The sequence below is a fragment of the Somniosus microcephalus genome, unplaced genomic scaffold, assembly GCF_052327205.1.
Source record: "Somniosus microcephalus isolate GS21.2 unplaced genomic scaffold, FLI_Smic_1.0 unresolved_chr1, whole genome shotgun sequence".
Classification (NCBI taxonomy): domain Eukaryota; kingdom Metazoa; phylum Chordata; class Chondrichthyes; order Squaliformes; family Somniosidae; genus Somniosus; species Somniosus microcephalus.
The window spans coordinates 168,565,349-168,592,182 of NW_028225179.1; the positions used below are offsets into that span (position 1 = coordinate 168,565,349).

The 26,834-nt window shown below is 50.8% G+C and overlaps 1 protein-coding gene across 1 annotated transcript in view; it reads left to right on the plus strand.

Moving 5' to 3' along the window:
* The window catches only part of LOC147096527 (NACHT, LRR and PYD domains-containing protein 3-like), a 120,314-nt gene that overhangs the window by 55,452 nt on the left and 38,028 nt on the right, over positions 1-26,834 (plus strand). The window contains exons 4-5 of the mRNA XM_085975357.1: positions 11,913-12,084; positions 12,186-12,251. Coding sequence (XP_085831483.1) covers positions 11,913-12,084; positions 12,186-12,251 — 238 coding nt within the window. The remainder of the gene's footprint in view (positions 1-11,912; positions 12,085-12,185; positions 12,252-26,834) is intronic.

The following is a 26,834-nucleotide window of genomic DNA, read 5'->3' on the forward strand; positions in this document are numbered from 1 at the left end:
GCATTTTCCCCACTACCGATGTCAGGCTTACCGGTCTGTAAGTCCCCATTTTCTCTCTACCACCTTTTTTGAATAGTGGGGTTACATTAGCTACCCTCCAATCCATGGGAACTGTTCCAGAGTCTATTGAATTTTGGAAGATGACCAGCAATGCATCTACTATTTCTAGGGCCACTTCCTTAAGTACCCTAGGATGTAGATTTATCGGCCTTCAATCCCATCAATTTCCCTAACACCATTTCCCTACAAATACTGATTTAATTCAATTCCTCCCTCTCATTAGACCCTATGTTCCCCGACATATCTGGGAGTTTATTTGTGTCCTCCTTTGTGAAGACAGAACCAAAGTATGTATTTAATTGGTCTGCCATGTCTTTGTTCCCCATTATAAATTCCCCTGATTCTGACTGCAAGGGACCTACACTTGACTTCACCAATCGTTTTCTCTTCACATATCTATAGAAGCTTTTACAGTCAGTTTTTATGTTCCCTGCAAGCTTACTTTCATATTCTGTCTTCCCCCTCTTAATTAATCCCTTTGTCCTCCTTTGCTGAATCCTAAACTGCTCCCAATCCTCAGGTTTGCAGCTCTTTCTGGCCAATTTATATGTCCTCTCCTTGGATCTTATGCTATCCCTAATTTCCCTTGTTAGCCACGGTTGAGTCACCTTTTTTGTTTTATTTTTATGCCAAAAAGGGATGAACAAATTCTGTAGTTCATCCATGCGATCTTTAAATGTTTGCTATTGCCTATCCACCATCAACCCTTTAAGTAACGTTCCCCAATCCATCCTCGCCAACTGACGCCTCATACCATCGTAGTTTCCTTTATTAAAATTCAGGACCTTAGCCTCTGAGTCAACTACTTCACTCTCAATCTTAATGAAGATTTCGATCATATTATGATCGCTCCTCCCCAAGGGGCCTCGCACAACAGGATTGTTGATCTCTGTCGATCTCTGTCCTGAATATACCCAATGACTGAGTCTCCACAGCCCTCTGGGGCAGAGAATTCCAAAGATTCACCACCCTGTGAGTGAAGAAATTTCTCCTTATCTCAGCCCTAAATGGCCGACCCCTTTTTCTGAGACTGTGACCCCTGGTTACAGACTCCCCAGCCAGGGGAAACATCCTCCCTGCATCTACCCTGTCAAGCCCTGTAAGAACGCTGTATGTTTCAGTGAGAACCATTCTGAATCCAATCTTTCTTTCCCTCTCTTCATTTCACTTCCTGCATGTGATTTGACATTGCATTCTATATTCTAACTAAGACTTCCTGGTTCAGACTTTGCATAAGGATTTTTCAAGCTGATTGGTTAAGGAAACTGTAGTGTATGTGCCTTTAAGAGCCCCATATGTGCTGTAATGCCGGTAATGGCCACTCGGGCTATATAAGCCTGTATATTGTGTTATATCCGTTAGTACCCCTCCAGACTTTGCTTAGTAAACACCTATGAACCAACTCCTGTCTTCAGTGTCTCTATCAACACACGGACACTACAGAAACATACAGTCGCTTCTCCTGTTCCATCTGTAGAGGGCGCTGGGTGTTTTGGCTCTAATTTACACTGACGATGAAGGAACGGCGATACATGTTGAAGTCAGGATCGTATGTTACTTGAAGTGGAACTTGGAGGTGGTGGTGTTTCCATGCGGATGATGCTCTTGTCCTTCTAGGTGGCAGAGGGCGCGGGTTTGAGAGGTGCTGTCAAAGAAGCCTTGGTGAACTGCTGCAGTTCTTTCTGTAAATAGCACACACTGCAGTGATGGTGCACCGTTGGTGGAGGGATTGGATGTTTAAGGTGGTGGGTGGGTGGACTGATGATATGTATTTCTCTGTCCTGGATTGCGGGGAGCTTCGAGTGTTGTTGCAGCTGCACCTATCCAGGCAAGTGGAGAGTTTTCCATCACACCGCAGTTGTACCTATAGGTGCAGGAGAGGCTCCTAGGTGGCCAGGAGTTGAGCCACTCACCACAGAATACACAGCCTCTTACCTGCTCTAGCAGCCATGAGTTTTTTGTGGCTAGTCAATGGTAGGGATTTGACGATGGCAATGCCAGTGAATGACAAACGGACATGGTTGGACACTCCTGTGAGAGATGGGCATTGCCTGACACTTGTGGGGTGCGAATGTTACTTGCCACTTGTCTGCCCAAGTCTAGATTTTGTCCAGGACTTGCTGCATTCGAGCACGGGCTGCTTCATTATCTGACTAATTGAAAATGGAGCTGAACACTGCAATCATCAGAGAACATCCCCACTCCTGGCTTTATGATGGAGGGAAGGTCATTGGCAAAGCAGCTGAAGTGGTTAGTCCGAAGACTCTGCCCCGAGGAACTCCTGCAGTGATGTCCTGGTGCTGAGACGATTCTCCAATAACCACACTCCATGGTGTCACACACGACGAACACTGCCCCGAGGATCTCCTGCAGTGATGTCCTGGTGCTGAGATGATTCTCCTCCAATAACCACACTCCATGGTGCCACACACGTCGAACACTGTCCCGAGGATCTCCTGCAGTGATGTCCTGGTGCTGAGATGATTCTCCTCCAATAACCACACTCCATGGTGCCACACACATCGAACACTGTCCCGAGGATCTCCTGCAGTGATGTCCTGGTGCTGAGACGATTCTCCAATAACCACACTCCATGGTGCCACACATGTGGAACACTGTCCCGAGGATCTCCTGCAGTGATGTCCTGGTGCTGAGACGATTCTCCAATAACCACACTCCATGGTGTCACACACGACGAACACTGCCCCGAGGATCTCCTGCAGTGATGTCCTGGTGCTGAGATGATTCTCCTCCAATAACCACACTCCATGGTGCCACACACGTCGAACACTGTCCCGAGGATCTCCTGCAGTGATGTCCTGGTGCTGAGATGATTCTCCTCCAATAACCACACTCCATGGTGCCACACACGTCGAACACTGTCCCGAGGATCTCCTGCAGTGATGTCCTGGTGCTGAGACGATTCTCCAATAACCACACTCCATGGCGTCACACACGACGAACACTGCCCCGAGGAACTCCTGCAGTGATGTCCTGGTGCTGAGACGATTCTCCAATAACCACACTCCATGGTGCCACACACGTCGAACACTGTCCCGAGGATCTCCTGCAGTGATGTCCTGGTGCTGAGACGATTCTCCAATAACCACACTCCATGGTGCCACACACGTCGAACACTGTCCCGAGGAACTCCTGCAGTGATGTCCTGGTGCTGAGACGATTCTCCAATAACCACACTCCATGGTGCCACACACGTCGAACACTGTCCCGAGGATCTCCTGCAGTGATGTCCTGGTGCTGAGACGATTCTCCAATAACCACACTCCATGGTGCCACACATGTCGAACACTGTCCCGAGGAACTCCTGCAGTGATGTCCTGGTGCTGAGACGATTCTCCTCCAATAACCACACTCCATGGTGCCACACATGTCGAACACTGCCCCGAGGATCTCCTGCAGTGATCTCCTGGTGCTGAGACGATTCTCCAATAACCACACTCCATGGTGCCACACACATCGAACACTGTCCCGAGGAACTCCTGCAGTGATGTCCTGGTGCTGAGCCGATTCTCCTCCAACAACCACACTCCATGGTGTCACACACGACAAACACTGTCCCGAGAATCTCCTGCAGTGATGTCCTGGTGCTGAGATGATTCTCCAATAACCACACTCCATGGTGCCACACACGCCGAACACTGTCCCGAGGATCTCCTGCAGTGATGTCCTGGTGCTGAGACGATTCTCCAATAACCACACTCCATGGTGCCACACACGTCGAACACTGTCCCGAGGATCTCCTGCAGTGATGTCCTGGTGCTGAGATGATTCTCCAATAACCACACTCCATGGTGTCACACACGTCGAACACTGTCCCGAGGATCTCCTGCAGTGATGTCCTGGTGCTGAGACGATTCTCCTCCAATAACCACACTCCATGGTGTCACACACGTCGAACACTGTCCCGAGGATCTCCTGCAGTGATGTCCTGGTGCTGAGACGAGTCGCCTCCAATAACCACACTCCATGGTGCCACTCACGTCGAACACTGCCCCGAGGATCTCCTGCAGTGATGTCCTGGTGCTGAGACGATTCTCCTCCAATAACCACACTCCATGGTGTCACACACGTCGAACACTGTCCCGAGGATCTCCTGCAGTGATGTCCTGGTGCTGAGACGATTCTCCAATAACCACACTCCATGGTGTCACACATGTCGAACACTGTCCCGAGGATCTCCTGCAGTGATGTCCTGGTGCTGAGACGATTCTCCAATAACCACACTCCATGGTGTCACACACGTCGAACACTGTCCCGAGGATCTCCTGCAGTGATGTCCTGGTGCTGAGACGATTCTCCAATAACCACACTCCATGGTGCCACACACGTCGAACACTGTCCCGAGGATCTCCTGCAGTGATGTCCTGGTGCTGAGACGATTCTCCAATAACCACACTCCATGGTGCCACACACGTCGAACACTGTCCCGAGGATCTCCTGCAGTGATGTCCTGGTGCTGAGACGATTCTCCTCCAATAACCACACTCCATGGTGTCACACACGACGAACACTGCCCCGAGGATCTCCTGCAGTGATGTCCTGGTGCTGAGATGATTCTCCAATAACCACACTCCATGGTGCCACACATGTGGAACACTGTCCCGAGGATCTCCTGCAGTGATGTCCTGGTGCTGAGACGATTCTCCAATAACCACACTCCATGGTGTCACACACGTCGAACACTGTCCCGAGGATCTCCTGCAGCGATGTCCTGGTGCTGAGACGATTCTCCAATAACCACACTCCATGGTGCCACACACGTCGAACACTGCCCCGAGGATCTCCTGCAGTGATGTCCTGGTGCTGAGACGATTCTCCTCCAATAACCACACTCCATGGTGTCACACACGTCGAACACTGTCCCGAGGATCTCCTGCAGTGATGTCCTGGTGCTGAGACGATTCTCCTCCAATAACCACACTCCATGGTGCCACACACGACGAACACTGCCCCGAGGATCTCCTGCAGTGATGTCCTGGTGCTGAGACGATTCTCCAATAACCACACTCCATGGTGTCACACACGTCGAACACTGTCCCGAGGATCTCCTGCAGTGATGTCCTGGTGCTGAGACGATTCTCCAATAACCACACTCCATGGTGTCACACACGTCGAACACTGTCCCGAGGATCTCCTGCAGTGATGTCCTGGTGCTGAGATGATTCTCCAATAACCACACTCCATGGTGCCACACACGTCGAACACTGCCCCGAGGATCTCCTGCAGTGATGTCCTGGTGCTGAGACGATTCTCCTCCAATAACCACACCCCATGGTGCCACACATGTCGAACACTGCCTTGATGCCAAGCACAGTCACTGTCACCTCACAGCTGGAATTCAGTTCTTTGGTCCTTTGTTTGGAGTCGATTGGTCCTGGTGGAACTCAAATTGAGCCGCGGTGAGCAGCTTATTTGTGACGAAGTGCTGCTTGATCGCAGTGTTTATAACTCCTTCCAACACTTTGATGATTGCAAACAGGCTGATAGGGCAGTAATTGATCGGGTTGGATTTGTCCTGCTCTTTGTGGACAGGACATACCTGGACAATTCTGGATATCTGGAACAACTTCACTAGATGTGCGGTTAGTTCCAGAGCACAGATCTTCAGCACCACAGCCAGAATATTGACGGGACCTGTGGTAAACCACTTTTATCGTTCACTATCGTTACACTATAGTTATCACTGTTCACATTGTTGTATCACTGTACGAGGTCGCCTCTTGTCACACTGTTATACCTGGGCTGACCACTGCCGACTCCGCCCATGGCTCCACCTACCTGCCCAGGTATAAAGGTGGTCGACTGGCTGGTATTCCTCCTTGTTGGATCCGATCACCCACGAGGGTGGGCTCTGTTATTTAGCCAATAAAAACCTATAGTTACTTTCTTAACTCGTCGCTTTTCATTGGATGAATTGATAGGTATATCAATTTTATTGGCTAAATTTTAAAATGTCTAACGTGCCAGACCAGTCAGACGCCCAGCTACAACAGCCACACGCTGAGCTACAACAGCCACAGCAGCCGGCTTGGCTGCGAGCCCTCAGACCACCGTACCTGGATCTAAACCCACAGGCAGCAAACTCAGCCCTCGACTTCGAACACTGGCTGTGCTGCTTCGAATCCTACCTGGAAGAATCCGGCGTCCCTCAGAGATCCAAACTAAGAGTTCTGACCGCCCAAGCGAGCCCTAAAGTATACGCACTCATCCAGGACATTACTACATACGAGGCCGCTATCAACCTACAGAAACAACAGTACCGGAGCCCGGTAAATTCCATGTATGCCAGACACCTCCTAAGATCCCGCCCGCAACAGCCAGGAGAGTCTGCAGCTGAATTTTTATGGGCGCTACGAACACTCGGCAGGGACTGTGACTTTAAAGCAGTATCGGCTGCAGAAAACACTGAAGATAACATCCGCGATGCCTTCGTGAAAGGCCTTCGGTCCGACTACTCATGGCAGAGACTGCTGGAATCAAAGGACCTCGACCTGAACACAGCTGCAGCCCTGGCCTACTCCCGAGAAGTGACCCAGCGGGACCTCGGTGTATTCCAGGTACTGTTCGCGACTCTGGGACTCGGGCCCGACCCCGACCGCAATACCCCCTGCAGCGCCGCCCCCGGGACCTACCTCAGCGTCGGCGTCCCGGACCCGACCGGGACCGCCACCCCCGGTACCGGCTGCGACTTCAGACCCCCGCGATCGGGCCGCCGGCTGCTTCTTCTGTGGGCAGGCGAAACACCCGAGGTCACGCTGCCCAGCCAGAAACACGACGTGTTCCAGCTGCCAGAAAAAAGGCCATTTCGCTAAGGCCTGCAGAGGGAGAGCAGCAGAGGCCAGCAGTGCCTCATGCGAGTTGTGGGGGCGGCCATCTTTTATCAAGGCCACAGATGCCAGCATTATCTCGTGTGAGCAGTGGGGGTGGCCATCTTTGATCCAGGCAACCGACACCAGCAGTGCCTCATGTGGGTTGTGGGGGCAGCCATCTTCGCCATTTTGCCCAACCTCGTGGGCGCCGCCATTTTACCCACCACACTCGACCGCCACCTTACCTCCAGACCTGACGACCGCTTCACCCACAGACTACAGTGACTCGCTCGGCCACACACTAGCCTCCGTCACACTAGACCAAGCTCGCCCGCATCATCTGTCCAAATCAATGATGGACATCAAAGTAGACGGCCACGCCACGACCTGCCTGTTCGACAGCGGAAGCACGGAGAGCTTCATCCATCCATCCAGACACGGTGAGCCACTACTCCCTCACTGTCCAGCCAACGCGCAACCGGATCTCGATGGCATCGAGGTCCCACGCCACGGACATCAGCGGCTACTGTGTTGTGACCCTGTCGGTTAAGGGCACGGAGTATAAAAACTTTAAACTCCTCGTCCTGCCCCAGCTATGCGCTGCCGTCCTACTAGGGCTGGACTTTCAATCCCACCTCCAAAGTGTCACTCTAGCATACGGTGGACCCCTCCCCCCGCTAACAGTCGACAACCAGCAGCCTTTAAATCGCCCACCGCGTAACACCTGCGGCCTATCCACCCTCAAGGTCCCGCCACCTTCCCTGTTCGCTAACCTCACCCCCGACTGCAAACCCGTCGCTACCAAGAGCAGGCGGTACAGCGCCGGGGACAGAGCTTTTATTAGCTCTGAGGTGCAGCGACTCCTGAAGGAGGGCATCATCGAGGGGAGCACCAGCCCCTGGCGTGCCCAGGTCTTAGTCGTTAAGACCGGCAATAAAAACCGCTTGGTCATCGACTACAGCCAAACCATAAACCGGTACACCCAGCTGGACGCATACCCCCTTCCCTGCATATCTGATATGGTCAATCAGATTGCACAATACCGGGTATTCTCTACCATCGACCTCAAGTCGGCCTACCACCAACTCCCTTTCCACCCCGAGGACCGCCAGTATACCGCCTTCGAGGCGAATGGCTGCCTCTACCACTTCCTTAGGGTCCCCTTCGGCGTCACCAACGGGGTTTCGGTCTTCCAAAGGGAGATGGACCGGATGGTTGACCAGAACAGGCTGCAAGCCACGTTCCCCTATCTAGATAACGTCACCATCTGCGGCCGCGACCGGCAAGACCATGACGTTAATCTGGAAAGATTCCTCCGTACGGCCCAATGGCTGAACCTCACCTACAATAAGGAGAAATGTGTTTTTAACACCTCGCGCCTTGCCATCCTCGGCTGCGTAGTAGAGAACGGAGTCATCGGCCCTGATCCCGAAAGAATGCGCCCCCTCATGGAGCTACCCCTCCCCCACTGTCCAAAGGCGCTGAAGAGAACCCTGGGGCTCTTCGCCTACTATGCCCAATGGGTGCCGAATTATGCGGACAAAGCCAGACTCCTCATGAAGTCCACCTCCTTCCCCCTTACGGAAGAAGCGTGCGCGGCCTTCTCCCTCATCAAGGGAGACATTGCTAAGGCCACTACGCACGCGGTGGATGAGTCCATCCCCTTCCAAGTGGAGAGCGATGCATCCGACTTCGCCCTAGCCGCTACCCTCAACAAGGAGGGGAGACCGGTGGCCGCCTTCTCAAGGACCCTACAGGGCCCTGAGATCCGACACTCTTCGGTCGAGAAGGAGGCCCAGGCGATTGTGGAGGCGGTACGCCGCTGGAGGCATTACCTCGCAGGCAAGCGATTTACCCTCCTCACCGACCAGCGTTTGGTCGCTTTTATGTTTAATAACAAGCTGAGGGGTAAAATCAAGAACGACAAGATCTTGAGGTGGAGAATCGAGCTATCCACCTACGATTATGATATCTTGTACCGGCCTGGTAAGCTGAACGAACCCCCTGACGCTCTATCGCGAATTACATGCGCCAACGCGCAAACTGATTGATAGACTTCAGACCCTCCACAACGACCTCTGCCACCCTGGGGTCACCAGACTTTACCACTTCATTAAGGCCCGCAACCTGCCCTACTCCATCGAGGAGGTCAGGACCATGACCAGGAACTGCCAGACCTGTGCCGAGTGCAAACCGCACTTCTTTAGGCCGGACAGAGCAAGCCTGATCAAGGCCACCCGCCCCTTCGAGCGCTTGAGCATCGATTTTAAGGGGCCCCTCCCGTCCTCTGACCGTAATGTGTACTTCCTCAACATTGTTGATGAGTACTCCCGTTTCCCCTTTGCCTTCCCCTGCCCAGACATGACCAGTACCACGGTCATTAAATGCCTGAACGACCTCTTCGCCTTGTTCGGGTTCCCAAACTATATACATAGTGACCGGGGCTCCTCCTTCATGAGCGAGGAACTCCGCCAGTTCCTACTAGCGAGAGGTATTGCTGCAAGCAGGACCACCAGCTACAATCCCCGAGGGAACGGCCAGGTGGAAAGAGAGAACGCGACGGTATGGAAGGCCGTCCTCTTAGCCTTAAAGTCTAAGGGCCTCCCAACCTCTCGCTGGCAGGAGGTCCTCCCGGCGGCGCTGCATTCCACCCGGTCACTACTTTGCACTGCCATTAACGCCACCCCCCATGAACGAATGTTTGTTTTCCCCAGGAAGTCGACTACAGGAACCACGCTACCAACCTGGCTGACCTCTCCGGGGCCTGTCTTGCTGCGAAAGCACGTGAGGGCCCATAAAACGGACCCCCTGGTCGAGAGGGTGAACCTCCTGCACGCCAACCCCCAGTACGCCTACGTGGCATACCCAGACGGGCGGGAGGATACAGTCTCCTTACGAGACCTCACACCCTCGGGCACTCCGGAGACACCACCTTTACCCCCCCACCACCCCCCCAATTCTAGCCCAGGTAGACGGCACGCCGGAACCCCAAGAGCCTTCGCCTACCTCGCAGACGCCAGCATTAACACCGGATACCGCAACACCGCCGCTGCGACGATCAGAAAGGCTTACGAGGCCTCCGGACAGACTGACATACCAGAACTGGTAGTACACTTCACCCCGCCGGACTCCAATCTAAACAAGGGGTGAATGTGGTAAACCACTTTTATCGTTCACTATCGTTACACTATAGTTATCACTGTTAGATCGTTTCCCTATAGTTATCACTGTTCACATTGTTATCATTGTACGAGGTCGCCTCTTGTCACACTGTTATACCTGGGCTGACCACTGCCGACTCCGCCCATGGCTCCACCTACCAGCCCAGGTATAAAGGTGGTCGACTGGCTGGTATTCCTCCTTGTTGGATCCGATCACCCACGAGGGTGGGCTCTGTTATTTAGCCAATAAAAACCTATAGTTACTTTCTTAACTCGTCGCTTTTCATTGGATGAATTGATAGGTATATCAGGACCTTTAGCATTTGCTGTGCCCAGTTCGTTCATTTGTTTCTTGATACTGAAATGCGGGGGAACTCTGCACTAAATCTCACACCTACTGTACATTCTGGAACTTTTGTCACCTTTAGTGCTTCCTCCAAGTTGTGCTCAAAATGGAGGAGCACTGATTCATCGGCTGAGGGAGGGCGGTAGGTGGTAATCAGCAGGAGGTTTCCTTGCCCATGTTTGACCTGAAGGCATGAGATTTCCTTGGCTCTGGAGTCAATGTTAATGGCACGAAGGACACTTGCATCTGAGGGTACATCACTGCGCCCCACCACTGGTGGGTCTGTCCTGTCCGATGACTGCTGATGGAGGTACCTGGGACTTTGCCTAATAACTATGATTTTAAATGTATCACTACGTCACACAGTTGCTTGACTAATGTGTGGTCCACTTCTCCCTACTTTGGCACCAGTCCCCAGGAGTTAATGAGGAGGGCTTTGCAGGGTTGACTGGGCTGGGTGTTCCTTTGTGGTGTCCGAATCCAATGCCGAAGCTGAGCGGTCCGCCCAGTTTTATTCTTCTGTATCCTTCTTTCGAGAGGCTTTCTCGGCCATTTCAGAGGCCATCACATTGGTGAAGGACTGGAGTCACGTATAGACCAGGTATAAAGGGCATTGGGTTTTACAACAATCTTTACTAATCAGCTTTTTGTTTTGAAATGTTTCAAATTTGAATTCAAATTCATGAAACGTCCACGATGATATTTGGACCGTTATCTCAGGATTACTTGTCCAGTAACATAACCAACAGGCTATCGTTCTCGACGTCTCATCATCTCTGTGTCCATTGTCTGATTGCACCTCTGAAGTGCCTTTCGACGCTTTCTTTTCTGCATTAAAGGTGTTATATAAATGTAATCTTTGATGATGAAAGTCCTGACTACACCAACCCCATTGCTGGATATCTGTTCCCGGTTACCGAGGTTTCATACCGGCAGCGGATGTGTAAAATAACGGGTGTCGGACATTTCAATTACCGGGGGGGAAAGCGATTAGATTTTTCATGACTTTTATTGGTCGATTCTCCAGCCCTACACCAACAGTGATTGTTTCGATTAGTCAGTGTAATTTCTCAGGCAGTTTTCTAGCTGTTTCTCACTTCAGATTCGTTCCTTCCGTGCCACTACAGTTCTGACTCGCTTTTTTATTTCTCGGGAAATCGCAAAGTGCAGCAGCAGGAAAAACTGAGAGAAATTCTATCTGTCAGTCAGTAATCTGATGTCATGTTGGACACTGAAGGACAGAGACAAATAATCACATTAAAACTGCTGCAGATTCTCAGTGATTCCTCACTCTCCGAGAACTATAATTCACCAAATTTCTTTGCCATTAACGACTGAATCAAGATGTTTACAGAATATTCAGCCCATGTTCAGAATGGATCAGAACCCGGCACAGTGACTGCTTCCTGTGCTCAACAACTGGGAGATCCCATCACTGAGCAGATCCTTTCCTTCCCATTCTCGGTGTTTATATTTCACTCAGCTCCTCAATTCATTCATTATTATTCTTTACAGAAAGTCACTGAGCTCGCGGAGAAGGGAAACCGGGCGGACAGTTCCAAACTTCTCCTAACTCTGGTGATGGAGAAAGGCTCTCGGGCCCGAAGGGTGATGTGGGAATCCTTTGTGAAAATGCGCCATGGGGTACCAAAGCTGAACAAAATACTGAAAGAAATACAGGAACTTGGTACGGTAAAATCACACGCTGAATTCAATTTCACATTCAAACAGGATTTCACTATAATATTACACAGATCTGATTTCATGAACACTAATTGATTTAAACAGGTTCTGAACCATTTGATTACATGAACATCGCACGAGGTTTATCCGAAGTACCCAGTCACCTGAGAGGTAAGTGATGAAATGGAGGTTTCAAACCGTTTATCTCACGATAGAATCCAAATATTTGACTGGAGCTGATTTGTTTAAATGTTGTCAGAATCTGTGAATGAGAAGGTCCAAGGCTCAGGGAATAGGATTGAACATTATTTGGATTCGTGATTAATCCACAAGTTCTGCATAGATTCAATTTACAAATAAAGCCGATTTTTGAATTATTGGTAAATTTGCTGGTCTTGTATGCTCCAGTCAATCCAACTGCACATTGCCTACACCTGGCAGGATCCTGATACACTGTGAAACCCCATACACTCCTGGCAGGATCCTGATTCACTGTGAAACCCCATAAACACCTGGCAGGATCCTGATACACGGTGAAACCCCATGCACACCTGGCAGGATCCTGATTCACTGTGAAACCCCATAAACACCTGGCAGGATCCTGATACACTGTGAAACCCCATACACACCTGGCAGGATCCTGATACACTGTGAAACCCCATAAACACCTGGCAGGATCCCGATACACTGTGAAACCCCATACACACCTGGCAGGATCCTGATACACTGTGAAACCCCATACACACCTGGCAGGACCCTGATACACTGTGAATCCCCATACACACTTGGCAGGATCCTGATACACTGTGAAACCCCATACACACCTGGCAGGATCCTGATGCACTGTGAAACCCCATACACACCGGGCAGGATCCTGATACACTGTGAAACCCCATACACACCTGGCAGGATCCTGATACACTGTGAAACCCCACACACACCTGGCAGGATCCTGATACACGGTGAAACCCCACACACACCTGGCAGGATCCTGATACACGGTGAAACCCCATACACACCTGGCAGGATCCTGATACACTGTGAAACCCCATACACACCTGGCAGGATCCTGATACACTGTGAAACCCCATACACGCCTGGCAGGATCCTGATACACTGTGAAACCCCATACACACCTGGCAGGATCCTGATACACTGTGAAACCCCACACACACCTGGCAGGATCCTGATGCACTGTGAAACCCCATACACACCGGGCAGGATCCTGATACACTGTGAAACCCCATACACACCTGGCAGGATCCTGATACACTGAAACCCCATACACACCTGGCAGGATCCTGATACACTGCGAAACCCCATACACACCTGGCAGGATCCTGATACACTGCGAAACCCCATACACACCTGGCAGGATCCTGATACACTGCGAAACCCCATACACACCTGGCAGGATCCTGATACACTGCGAAACCCCATACACACCTGGCAGGATCCTGATACACTGTGAAACCCCATACACACCTGGCAGGATCCTGATACACTGTGAAACCCCATACACACCTGGCAGGATCCTGATACACTGTGAAACCCCATACACACCTGGCAGGATCCCGATACACTGTGAAACCCCATACACACCTGGCAGGATCCCGATACACTGTGAAACCCCATACACACCTGGCAGGATCCCGATACACTGTGTAACCCCATACACACCTGGCAGGATCCTGATACACTGTGAAACCCCATACACACCTGGCAGGATCCTGATACACTGTGAAACCCCATACACACCTGGCAGGTTCCTGATACACTGTGAAACCCCATACACACCTGGCAGGATCCTGATACACTGTGAAACCCCATACACACCTGGCAGGATCCTGATACACTGTGAAACCCCACACACACCTGGCAGGATCCTGATACACTGTGAAACCCCATACACACCTGGCAGGATCCTGATACACGGTGAAACCCCATACACACCTGGCAGGATCCCGATACACTGAAACCCCATACACACCTGGCAGGATCCCGATACACTGTGAAACCCCATACACACCTGGCAGGATCCTGATACACTGTGAAACCCCATACACACCTGGCAGGATCCTGATACACTGTGAAACCCCATACACACCTGGCAGGATCCTGATACACTGTGAAACCCCATACACACCTGGCAGGATCCTGATACACTGTGAAACCCCATACACACCTGGCAGGATCCTGATACACTGTGAAACCCCATACACACCTGGCAGGATCCTGATACACTGTGAAACCCCATACACACCTGGCAGGATCCTGATACACTGTGAAACCCCATACACACCTGGCAGGATCCTGATACACTGCGAAACCCCATACACACCTGGCAGGATCCTGATACACTGCGAAACCCCATACACACCTGGCAGGATCCTGATACACTGCGAAACCCCATACACACCTGGCAGGATCCCGATACACTGCGAAACCCCATACACACCTGGCAGGATCCCGATACACTGCGAAACCCCATACACACCTGGCAGAATCCCGATACACTGCGAAACCCCATACACACCTGGCAGGATCCTGATACACTGCGAAACCCCATACACACCTGGCAGGATCCCGATACACTGCGAAACCCCATACACACCTGGCAGGATCCCGATACACTGCGAAACCCCATACACACCTGGCAGAATCCCGATACACTGCGAAACCCCATACACACCTGGCAGGATCCTGATACACTGCGAAACCCCATACACACCTGGCAGGATCCTGATACACTGCGAAACCCCATACACACCTGGCAGGATCCTGATACACTGCGAAACCCCATACACACCTGGCAGGATCCTGATACACTGCGAAACCCCATACACACCAGGCAGGATCCTGATACACTGTGAAACCCCATACACACCTGGCAGGATCCTGATACACGGTGAAACCCCATACACACCTGGCAGGATCCCGATACACTGTGAAACCCCATACACACCTGGCAGGATCCTGATACACTGTGAAACCCCATACACACCTGGCAGGATCCTGATACACTGTGAAACCCCACACACACCTGGCAGGATCCTGATACACTGTGAAACCCCACACACACCTGGCAGGATCCTGATACACTGTGAAACCCCACACACACCTGGCAGGATCCTGATACACTGTGAAACCCCACACACACCTGGCCAGATCATTATACCGTGTGAAACGAATGCCTTTGTGCCTGATGTGGATGTTATCTCTGCCCCTGGGCAGCTATTCAGCACAAACTGTGGTCAGTGGTGCAGAATTGGGAAAAGGTTAAGCATTACCATTGTACATCACCTCATGAACATCCGATAGTGTTCGCTCTAATCTGAGAAGATGTTCAGAGTTTCACAATCAAACATTAACTGAGGAGGAACATGAGCAATAGGCCATGTTCTGGGTGATTTGAAATTGACTGTGCCGATTACCTCTGGCAGTAAAACAGACAAACTAGGCACAGAGAATCTTGTTGTACTGAAAGAACCGTCATTTCATTCAGGGGGATTTGAATCCCAATTTAATTATTATCACAAACATATTTATAATTTTCAAAACTACATTATCAGCAACTCGTATCCAAATGAAACGATGGAGTTTAATAATAGTAACTGTTGAAATGAAGTCTGTCTTCCCTAACGTAATACTGAGTGAAGTGGGCGGTAGTTCTAGTTCTGATTCTGATCGGTTATCTGATGAGACTGTTATCGAAAAATAATATAAATGTAAAATTACTGAAAGCTGATCGCATTTTCTGAAACACAACAGGAGGATGTTTAGGGGAACACAAGGCTACTTTGGTCCAAACCAGTCTGTCCCTGTTCGAGGTGAACTCACCTTCCTCTCTTCAGCTTATCCACAGAAACACAACCAATTGTCTCTTGTCCCCAATCACACTGCCCCTTAGTGTCCTCCCTGGTAACTGGTCTCCCACTCTACTACCCTTCAGTGAAAAATATTACCCTGATTTCACACAGAAACACAACCAATTGTCTCTTGTCCCCAATCACACTGCCCCTTAGTGTCCTCCCTGGTAACTGGTCTCCCACTCTACTACCCTTCAGTGAAAAATATTACCCTGATTTCACACAGAAACACAACCAATTGTCTCTTGTCCCCAATCACACTGCCCCTTAGTGTCCTCCCTGGTAACTGGTCTCCCACTCTACTACCCTTCAGTGAAAAATATTACCCTGATTTCACACAGAAACACAACCAATTGTCTCTTGTCCCCAATCACACTGCCCCTTAGTGTCCTCCCTGGTAACTGGTCTCCCGCTCTATTTCCCTTCAGTGAAAAATATTACCCTGATTTCACACAGAAACACAACCAATTGTCTCTTGTCCCCAATCACACTGCCCCTTAGTGTCCTCCCAGGTAACTGGTCTCCCGCTCTATTTCCCTTCAGTGAAAAATATTACCCTGATTTCACACACAAACACAACCAATTGTCTCCTGTCCCCAATCACACTGCCCCTTAGTGTCCTCCCTGGTAACTGGTCTCCCACTCTACTACCCTTCAGTGAAAAATAGTACCCTGATTTCCCTCCTTACTCCTGGCGAGTTCGTCAGTTTTCCCTTAATTAATTGTGTTCTTTAAGAATCTCATTCCGGCATTAAGTTTGTGACTTCGATTAGAAATTCTGATCAATTCCTGACACACAGTCATCTTATTTCCCTTTGCACTTTCACCATTTCAATAATAATATTCCTGTGATTAGAAGGGCACACAATACCTGCCCAGGGTCTGATAGACAAACGGTGGAACTTCTGTCCAGTCACAGTCTGTCCCTCTCCCAGTGTACACACTAACCCAGATAACCTGCCCACGGTCTGATACAGTAACAGTGCAAGTTCTGTCCATTCACAGTCTGTCCCTCTCCCAGTGTACACACTAACCCAGGTAACCTGCCCGCGGTCTGATACAGTAACAGTGCAAGTTCTGTCCATTCACAGTCTGTCCCTCTCCCAGTGTACACACTAACCCAGATAACCTGCCCACGGTCTGATACAGTAACAGTGCAAGTTCTGTCCATTCACAGTCTGTCCCTCTCCCAGCAACACGCTCAGTTTCATTTCCTTACCTGTGTTGTATTGTGTGTAGGGCTCCGCCCATACCTGGCCCCTACTTAAGCAGGCCCCAGCGTGTCTCACAGGCAGTACTGCAGATCTCTGGATGAGAGACACCTCTCCACTGTGTATTACCTTCTGAGTTAATAAAAGCCTTGCTTTGTTCCACTAACGTTGAGTCTCAGATTCATTGAGGCACATCAATTTTATTAACTCAATTTTCAACGCAATGGACCAACTCTTGAAACCCGAACGTTTGGATTTAGACCCGCATGCTTCGGACACTGGTTTAAGTGTATGGAATTCTTCCTGGACAATTCCGCAACCATCACAGGCGCTACGGACGCTGAAAGGATGAAACTCGGAATCCTGCGGAATTGGGTAAGCCACCGGGTTTACCCCCTCATCCAAGACGCTGACACGTACCCGGCCGCCTGTGACATCCTAAAGGCGCATTACCAGCAGCCTACGAACGAGGTGTACGCTAGGCATCTGCTCGCTACTCGCACACAGCGACCTGTGGAATCGCTGGATGAGTTCCTAGTCACCCTGAAAACGCTTGGCAAAGATTGCAAGTGCCAAGATGTCAAAGCCGCAGTGTACACTGACGAGCTTGTTCGTGATGCCTTTATCGCAGGCCTCAGCTCCACTTACATCCGGCAGAGACTACTGCAAAAAACGGGATTGGACCTGAAACAGGCTGTGGACACAGCGCGATCCCTGGATGTGGCCCAGAGAAACTCGGACGCCTACTCTTCAGCCCACGCCGCCACGTGTGCACCAAGGGCGCCGCCATCTTGGAAGGCATCTTCCCCCACCCGGCAGCCCGACACCGTCGGGGCCCCGCTCTCCCCCCAGAAGCCCTACGACAGCCGCGACGCGTCGGGGCCCCAACTGCTACTTCTGCGGGCAGCCGAAGCACACCAGAAACCTGTGCCCGGCGAAAGGCACCACCTGCTTCAAGTGCGGTAAGAAGGGGCGCTTCGGGAAGGTGTGCAGAGGGAACCCCGCTGGAAAACCCGCCACCGCCGCGTGTGTGCCGTGGGAGCGGCCATCTTGGATGCCATCTTGCCAGACCTCGTGGGGTCCACCATCTTGTGAGCAGACAGCGTGGACGCCATCTTGTCTCGGTCAGGGCCCTACAATGGCATCGGTCACAGTGGACCAGACCAGGCCGCACCCGCTATCCAAATCAATGGTGGACATCGAGGTAAACGGGTGCGGGGTTAAATGTTTAATTGACAGCGGAAGCACGGAGAGTTTTATCCACCCTGGACTAGCACAACAACTCTCTCTAACGGTGGTCCCGGCTCGGGGCACCATATCTATGGCTGATAAGACCCAGACATCGATCATTATGGGTTACTGCGCGGTACAATTGTCCGTTAACGGAACTGTATACGACAATTTTAAATTACTAATCATGCAGAATCTATGTGCGGGCGTGATCTTGGGCCTGGATTTCCAGTGCCACCACCAAAGTATCACGCTCAATTACGGTGGATCCCAGCCGCCCCTCCGTGTGCGGTCTGGCTACCCTGAAGGAAAAGCCGCCTTCGCTATTCGCGAACCTTACCCCCAACTGCCGGCCAATAGCGACCAAAAGCAGGAGGTTCAGCTGGGAGGACAGGCGGTTTATCGCGACTGAGGTAGACAGGCTGCTGAGGGAGCGCGTTATTGAACGCAGCAACAGCCCGTGGCACGCCCAAGTGGTGGTGGTGAGGGGTAGCGAGAAGAAACGGATGGTGATCGACTATAGCCAAACAATCAATATATACACCCAACTAGACGCCTACCCGCTACCCCGCATATCAGAAATGGTGAACCAAATTGCCCAATACCGGGTGTTCTCCACCATCGACCTCAAGTCAGCGTACCACCAGCTCCCTATCAGACCAGAGGGCCGCCCGTACACCACCTTCGAGGCGAACAGACGCCTCTACCAATTCCTCAGTCCCCTTTGGGGTGACGAATGGGGTCTCGGTCTTCCAGAGGGAGATGGACCGCATGGTCGATGACCACCACTTGCAGGCAACCTTCCCCTACCTCAACCAGGCGGGGCGGCCCATAGCTTTCTTCTCGAGGACCCTCCAAGGGCCCGAGATCAGACACTCCTCCGTGGAAAAGGAGGCCCAAGCCATCGTGGAGGCAGTGCGCCACTGGTGCCACTACCTAGCCGGCAAATGCTTCACCCTACTTACCGACCAGCGGTCGGTAGCCTTTATGTTTAATAATAAACAGAAGGGGAAGATTAAAAATGATAAGATTCTCAGGTGGCGGATTGAGCTCTCCACCTTCGAGTATGACATCATTTACTGGCCAGGGGCCCTTAACGAATCCCCCGACGCCCTCTCACGAGGGATGTGTGCCAGCGCCACCGGGGATCAGCTACAGACCCTCCACAACGACCTCTGCCACCCAGGGGTCACACGGCTGTTCCACTTCATAAAGTCCCGCAACTTACCCTACTTGATTGAGGAAGTTCGGTCTCTGACCAGGAACTGCCGCACTTGCGCTGAGTGCAAGCCTCGGTTCTACCGCCCAGATAGAGCCCACTTAATCAAAGCGACACGGCCCTTTGAGTGGCTCAGCTTAGATTTCAAGGGCCCCCTCCCGTCAGTCGACCGCAATGTTTACTTCCTGAACATTGTGGACGAATACACCCGGTTCCCATTTGCCTTCCCCTGCCCAGACATGACCGGCGTCACGGTCATTAAATGCCTCAACAGCCTGTTCTGCCTGTTCGGTATGCCGAGCTACATCCATACGGATAGGGGGGCGTCCTTCATGAGTGAAGAGCTACGTCAGTACATGCTGTCCAGGGGGATCGCCATGAGCCGTACCACCAGCTACAACCCCCAGGGGAACGGCCAGGTGGAGCGAGAGAATGGGACAGTATGGAAAGCAGTCACTCTAGCTCTAAGGACCAAGGGCCTCCCTATCTCCTGCTGGCAGGAAGTCCTCCCAGATGTGCTCCATTCGATACGGTCGCTATTGTGTACTGCCACTAATGCCACGCCTCGAACGAATGTTTGTCTTTCCCTGGAAATCCACCTCAGGCGTATCCATGCCATCATGGCTCTCCACCCCAGGTCCGGTATTTGTACGAAGGCATGTGAGGGGCCACAAGATGGACCCTCTCGTGGAGTCAGTGCACCTACTCCACGCCAACCCCCAATACGCGTATGTCCGGCACGCCGACGGAAGGGAGGTCACCGTCTCCATAAAAGACGTTGCCCCAGCCATTAACGACAACAACCACGACAACAACAGCGACAACGATCACAGCAACTCGTACCCACCCACTATCCTTTCATCACCCCCGGAAGAACATCGACCAACGGTGCCCCCACCAACTACCCCTTCAACCCTGGCGGCACCCCCGGCAGAGACCCAGGAGGCCACCGGGGACACCCATCTGACACCCGCGGCACCACAACAGCTACGTCGGTCACAGAGGACCATCAAACCCCTGAACAGACTAAATCTGTAGAAGGGGTGAATGTGATAAAATATGCCATTCATCACTCTGTATTCTCTGTCTCTGTATTCTCTGTGTTTGTCTAGTTTCAGTTTCATTTCCTTACCTGTGTTGTATTGTGTTTACGGCTCCGCACACACCTGGCCCCTACTTAAGCAGGCCCCAGCGTGTCTCACAGGCAGTACTGCAGATCTCTGGATGAGAGAAACCTCTCCACTGTGTATTACCTTCTGAGTTAATAAAAGCCTTGCTTTGTTCCACTAACGTTGAGTCTCGGATTCATTGAGGTACATCAATAATGTGATGAAATATGCCATTCATCACTCACACTAACCCAGATAACCTGCCCACGGTCTGATACAGTAACAGTGCAAGTTCTGTCCATTCACAGTCTGTCCCTCTCCCAGTGGACACACTAACCCAGATAACCTGCCCACGGTCTGATACAGTAACAGTGCAAGTTCTGTCCATTCACAGTCTGTCCCTCTCCCAGTGGACACACTAACCCAGATAACCTGCCCACGGTCTGATACAGTAACAGTGCAAGTTCTGTCCATTCACAGTCTGTCCCTCTCCCAGTGGACACACTAACCCAGATAACCTGCCCACGGTCTGATACAGTAACAGTGCAAGTTCTGTCCATTCACAGTCTGTCCCTCTCCCAGTGGACACACTAACCCAGATAACCTGCCCACGGTCTGATACAGTAACAGTGCAAGTTCTGTCCATTCACAGTCTGTCCCTCTCCCAGTGTACACACTAACCCAGATAACTTGCCTGTAGTGTATGTAACCGTTCTACCTTTAAGAGAACTATTGTATGTAACCGTCTACCTTTAAGAGAACTATTTTAGGTGTTGCACTACTTTATCTTGGCTGCTGTATACTGTAATACCGGTGGGGACCACACCGGTATATAAGTGCTGTGTAATGAGTGATTGGGCAGATTCGCCCTGACCTTCGAATAGTAAAGTCCTGTTAAAGTTTACTCTTGTAGTCTGTGTATTAATTCGCAATATAACCCACAGACTTTACAGTGGCGACGAGTTCGATCTTACCCTGCGGCAGCGATACATCCGAAGCAGTTAACGAGCGTCGAGAAGAGGCATCCGCCCTCGTCGTTCTGCTGAGAGAAGACTCGAGTCTGCACAGCAAGAAGAAATAATTCTGACAAGAAGCCTTCCATCAGCAACAGGCAGTGATCGTCCCTTCTGTCACGGTGGTGAGTCAGCCGATCAGCCACGAGAAGCAAGTCGGCCACGTTGACTGTGAGTAGGGGGGAAAATAAAAAGAAACGGAGGATAAGGGCGGTGAACTCGACCACGGCCAGGGGAAAGGAGCCGGACAGAAGTCGGGGCCAGAGGCGCTGAGACTGGGGCAGCGTAGGGCACGGAAGCCGCGGTACAAGCGGGAACGCAGCCGGTGTGAGAGACCGGGCTATAAGCGGGCTGGGAGACGCAACAGCGTCGTGAGACAGCTCGACCACGACCGGCGAAAAAGGCCGGGCAGCTACCGAGGCTGCGAGGCGCTGCGACCGGGATCGTAAGGCGCGGGAGATAATAATAAATAATTCAAACCACGGAGAACTCAGCCGCAACCGGGGGAGGAAAGGACCGGACGGCGAGAGGGCTGGGAGGTGCGATTGAAAGCCGATGAGGGAGAGACAGAGCCCGAGCGAGCGGGAGAGCTTCAGAATAAACTGAAGCCGGCACACCACGGAGAACTCAGCCGCAGCCGGGGGAGGAAAGGACCGGACTGCGAGAGGGCTGGGAGGCGCGATTGAAAGCCGCTGAAGGAGAGGGAGAGCTTCAGAATAAACTGAAGCCGGCGCGCAGGCTGCGAAACCCGAAAGCCAGCGGTCGTCGCCCGAAGGCAAAGCTTACCCTTTCCGCCAGAGGAAGAAACGCGGGAAACCGCCATTCTCGGAGGCGGGGAAGAAGACAGGAGCAGGAAACCGTCATTTTGAAAGTGGGCGGGGAAGAAGAAGACAAGCGCGGGAAACCGCCATTTTTGAAAAAAAAGTTAAAAAGTAACAAACAAATTCGTTGTTGTTTCTCAAAGATTGTGAAGATGCCTAAGCATGGTAACATCAACGACTTCGATGCCGATGTGGAAGATTGGGCCACATATGTAGAACGCATTGAGATATATTGTGAGGCCAATAAAATAGCAGATGATGATAAAGCTCTAACCTTGCTCAACTCAATGGGGGCAAAGACATACGGGCTATTGAAGCATCTTCTATCACCAGCTAAACCGGCGGATCAGACTTTCGCTAATATTGTTGCTGTCCTGAAGGATCATTTGAACCCCACACCGCTGATGTTAGCGGAACGATTCAAATTTTATGCGAGAATGCAACGGAAAGAGGAAAGCAACACGGAATACTTGGTTGAATTGCGTAGACTAGCGAAATACTGTCAGTTTGGGGAAAATCTGACAGAGGCATTGAGAGACAAGTTCGTGTGTGGGTTGTCGAAGGAAGGAGCACAAAAGCGACTGCTCGAAGAGAACGATCTTACACTTGATAAGGCTGTTCCTATTGCAGCATCGCACGAAGCCGCAGCGAGAGGCACTGCGGAAATGCAGCTGAAGGCAGCGGTACTCAGCGTGGATCAAATGACTTCGGGTACAACGAAATGTTATAGGTGTGGGAAGACAACACACGACCAGAACCAATGCTGGTTTAAAAACCAAGAATGTAGAAAATGTGGCAAGCTTGGTCACATAGCTAAAGTATGCCGGTCAGGAAAGAAGACCAGCAACAACAAAAAAGTCACCGCAGGGAAAGTACAGCAAGGTACACAAGGTGGCTGAGAAGAGTTCGGATAAACAGAATTCGGATTCAGACCCCAACGGCCAGGAACTGGGTAGTCTGAGAATTCACAATGTGAGTAAGGAAGCTGACCTACAAACTATCTGGGTCACGCTAAAAATAGCCGGAGTCCAAGTGAAAATGGAATTGGACACAGGATCGGCCCTATCAGTCATAAATCGAGGGGACTACAACCGGCTATTCTCACATATACCCTTGAGAGATACCAAGATTGTATTGCAGACATACACGGGGCATAAAGTATACCCCATCGGAAAGATAAAAGTCAAGGTGAGACACAAGGGCAAAGAACACCAAGGAATGGACTTATATGTACTACCTGAGGGAGGTCCACCACTTCTGGGACGGGATTGGATCAGGGAAATAAATATGGAATGGCACTCCCTAAAAGTAATAACGAGTGAGAACTCGGTGAAAACAATCAGCTCAGACTCTGAAACTGATGATAAGACCAGCCCAGGTGCGAAAGTCAAGTCTAAAATGGACTTGCAGACTAATGTTGGAAAAACGAAGGAGTGCATAAATGCTTATGCTTCAGAGGAGAACAAAGTTTCAGAACAGAATTCCACTGAACAACAACAGCATAGTTTGACAGAGAATTCTGAGTCTGTCCAGTCTACAGACATGCACATTTCTGAGGAACACTGGGCTCGAACTCAACTCCATTTCAAATTACAAAAGCAATTAGAACAAATGATTCACCATCTTGAGCAAGAGATGAATGCAATAAAAAAGTTCTTTGACACAGAGTGGGGAAATCTGGAAAGACAACAGAAGCAGCTGATGGAGAAAATGGAGCAGGAGCACACAAACCGTCTGCGCGAGGAGGCCAAACGAATCAAAGCTGATTCGGTTTCTGAAGATGCGTGCTCTAATCTGGTGGAGCAAGATGTTCCGCAACTGAAGGCGCTTGTTAGCAGGTTGCAGGCAGAAAAGGCTGATTTGGTCGCCATAAATTCCGAGCTCCTACTGAAGTTGGGTGCAGCATCACTGGATGATTCATTGGTGGAAATTCGAATGGTGGAGGCTGCGGTTGATGGCGAAGTAAAAGCAGCAAAGGAGCCCCAGGACAAGGTTACAAACAGCCCTGCAGCTACTGGGAAACGTCTGATGTCAGAAGAGTTAACGGTCAGCCAACTCCTTCATATGCTGAGGGACAAGACTCTGAAATGGGAACAAATTGAACACGAGCTTCAATCTTCAAAGGAAAGGGGTTCAGAGCTCTCAAAAGTTATTGAAATAGCTGAGGTTGCAACACAGACTGAGAAGATGGCAGCAGAGCAACCCTTGGATGCCAAAAGTACGCTGATTCACGTCAAGGTTGAACAACAGAATGCTGAAACAGCTGCTGCAGTAGAGGGAGTGAATAGTACGATCAATCAATCTCCGAATGAAGTTGAAGTATTGAAATCACGAATGAGGTCATTAGTAAAAGACTTGCAGGAAGCCCAGAAAAAGCTGGAGGAAGCTGAACACATGAAGAAGTCTCTTCAGGAGAGATGTCTGGATTTGGAACAAAAGCTGGCTAACGTCCAGCTGGGCATGGAGGAAATAAAAGATTCTCTCGCTGGCCGAGTTCAGGACGACACCGATTATTACCATGTCCTGTTGAACGACACCGAATATAACGATGACCTGTTCTGCCCAGCTTGTGGGGAAATCTTCCGTAGTGCAAAAACCCTGAAGAATCACAAAGTCTAAGAAACACCGGGAGATGGTGGCGCTGCTAAGGCAACAGGAGAAAGAGGAGGAGGAACTGTGCATGCGTCTGGCAGCGGAGCACAGAGAGTCTCCAAGAAGCAGGAAAGGAAAAGACGAAGCAGAAGACGATGACCCATCTGAACCATTATCACCTCTACCAGGTCACGCACGTGGTCCCTCCGAAGGGAGTCAAATCAGTTTGGAAGTAGAAAAACTTCCCAAGGTACTCAAGCTTTTAGAAGTCAGCAATGCTGGTTCCGAAGTGACGGAAGTTCAAGCTGTTAAGTCCAGTGAAGGACTATTGGAGGAGTCACCCCAGCAACGTGAACCGACTACACCACAGGGAACTGCTACACCACCGAGGCGTTGTCCGGACCGAGTCAGGAAGTGCAGGAGGCGCCTCCAGAGAGACTGAATCTGTGAACTGTTTTCCGCAGAGACTGAATCTGTGAACTGTTTTCCGCAGAGACTACATCTGTGAACTGTTTTTACATGAAGTTGAATATATGTTATGATGCTATGTTTAATGGGGAATAAGTATATTGTAAGCTAAAAAGGGAGGATTGTAGTGCATGTAACCGTCTACCTTTAAGAGAACTATTTTAGGTGTTGCACTACTTTATCTTGGCTGCTGTATACTGTAATACCGGTGGGGACCACACCGGTATATAAGTGCTGTGTAATGAGTGATTGGGCAGATTCGCCCTGATCTTCGAATAGTAAAGTCCTGTTAAAGTTTACTCTTGTAGTCTGTGTATTAATTCGCAATATAACACACAGATTTTACACTGCCCACGGTCTGATACAGTAACAGTGCAAGTTCTGTCCATTCACAGTCTGTCCCTCTCCCAGTGTACACACTAACCCAGATAACCTGCCCACGGTCTGATACAGTAACAGTGCAAGTTCTGTCCATTCACAGTCTGTCCCTCTCCCAGTGTACACACAAACCCAGATAACCTGCCCACGGTCTGATACAGTAACAGCGCAAGTTCTGTCCATTCACAGTCTGTCCCTCTCCCAGTGTACACACTAACCCAGATAACCTGCCCACGGTCTGATACAGTAACAGTGCAAGTTCTGTCCATTCACAGTCTGTCCCTCTCCCAGTGTACACACTAACCCAGATAACCTGCCCACGGTCTGATACAGTAACAGTGCAAGTTCTGTCCATTCACAGTGTGTCCCTCTCCCAGTGTACACACTAACCCAGATAACCTGGCCACGGTCTGATACAGTAACAGTGCAAGTTCTGTCCATTCACAGTCTGTCCCTCCCCCAGTGTACACACTAACCCAGATAACCTGCCCACAGTCTGATACAGTAACAGTGCAAGTTCTGTCCATTCACAGTCTGTCCCTCTCCCAGTGTACACACTAACCCAGATAACCTGCCCACGGTCTGATACAGTAACAGTGCAAGTTCTGTCCATTTACAGTCTGTCCCTCTCCCAGTGTACACACTAACCCAGATAACCTGCCCACGGTCTGATACAGTAAGAGTGCAAGTTCTGTCCATTCACAGTCTGTCCCTCTCCCAGTGTACACACTAACACAGATAACCTGCCCATGGTCTGATACAGTAACAGTGCAAGTTCTGTCCATTTACAGTCTGTCCCTCTCCCAGTGTACACACTAACCCAGATAACCTGCCCACGGTCTGA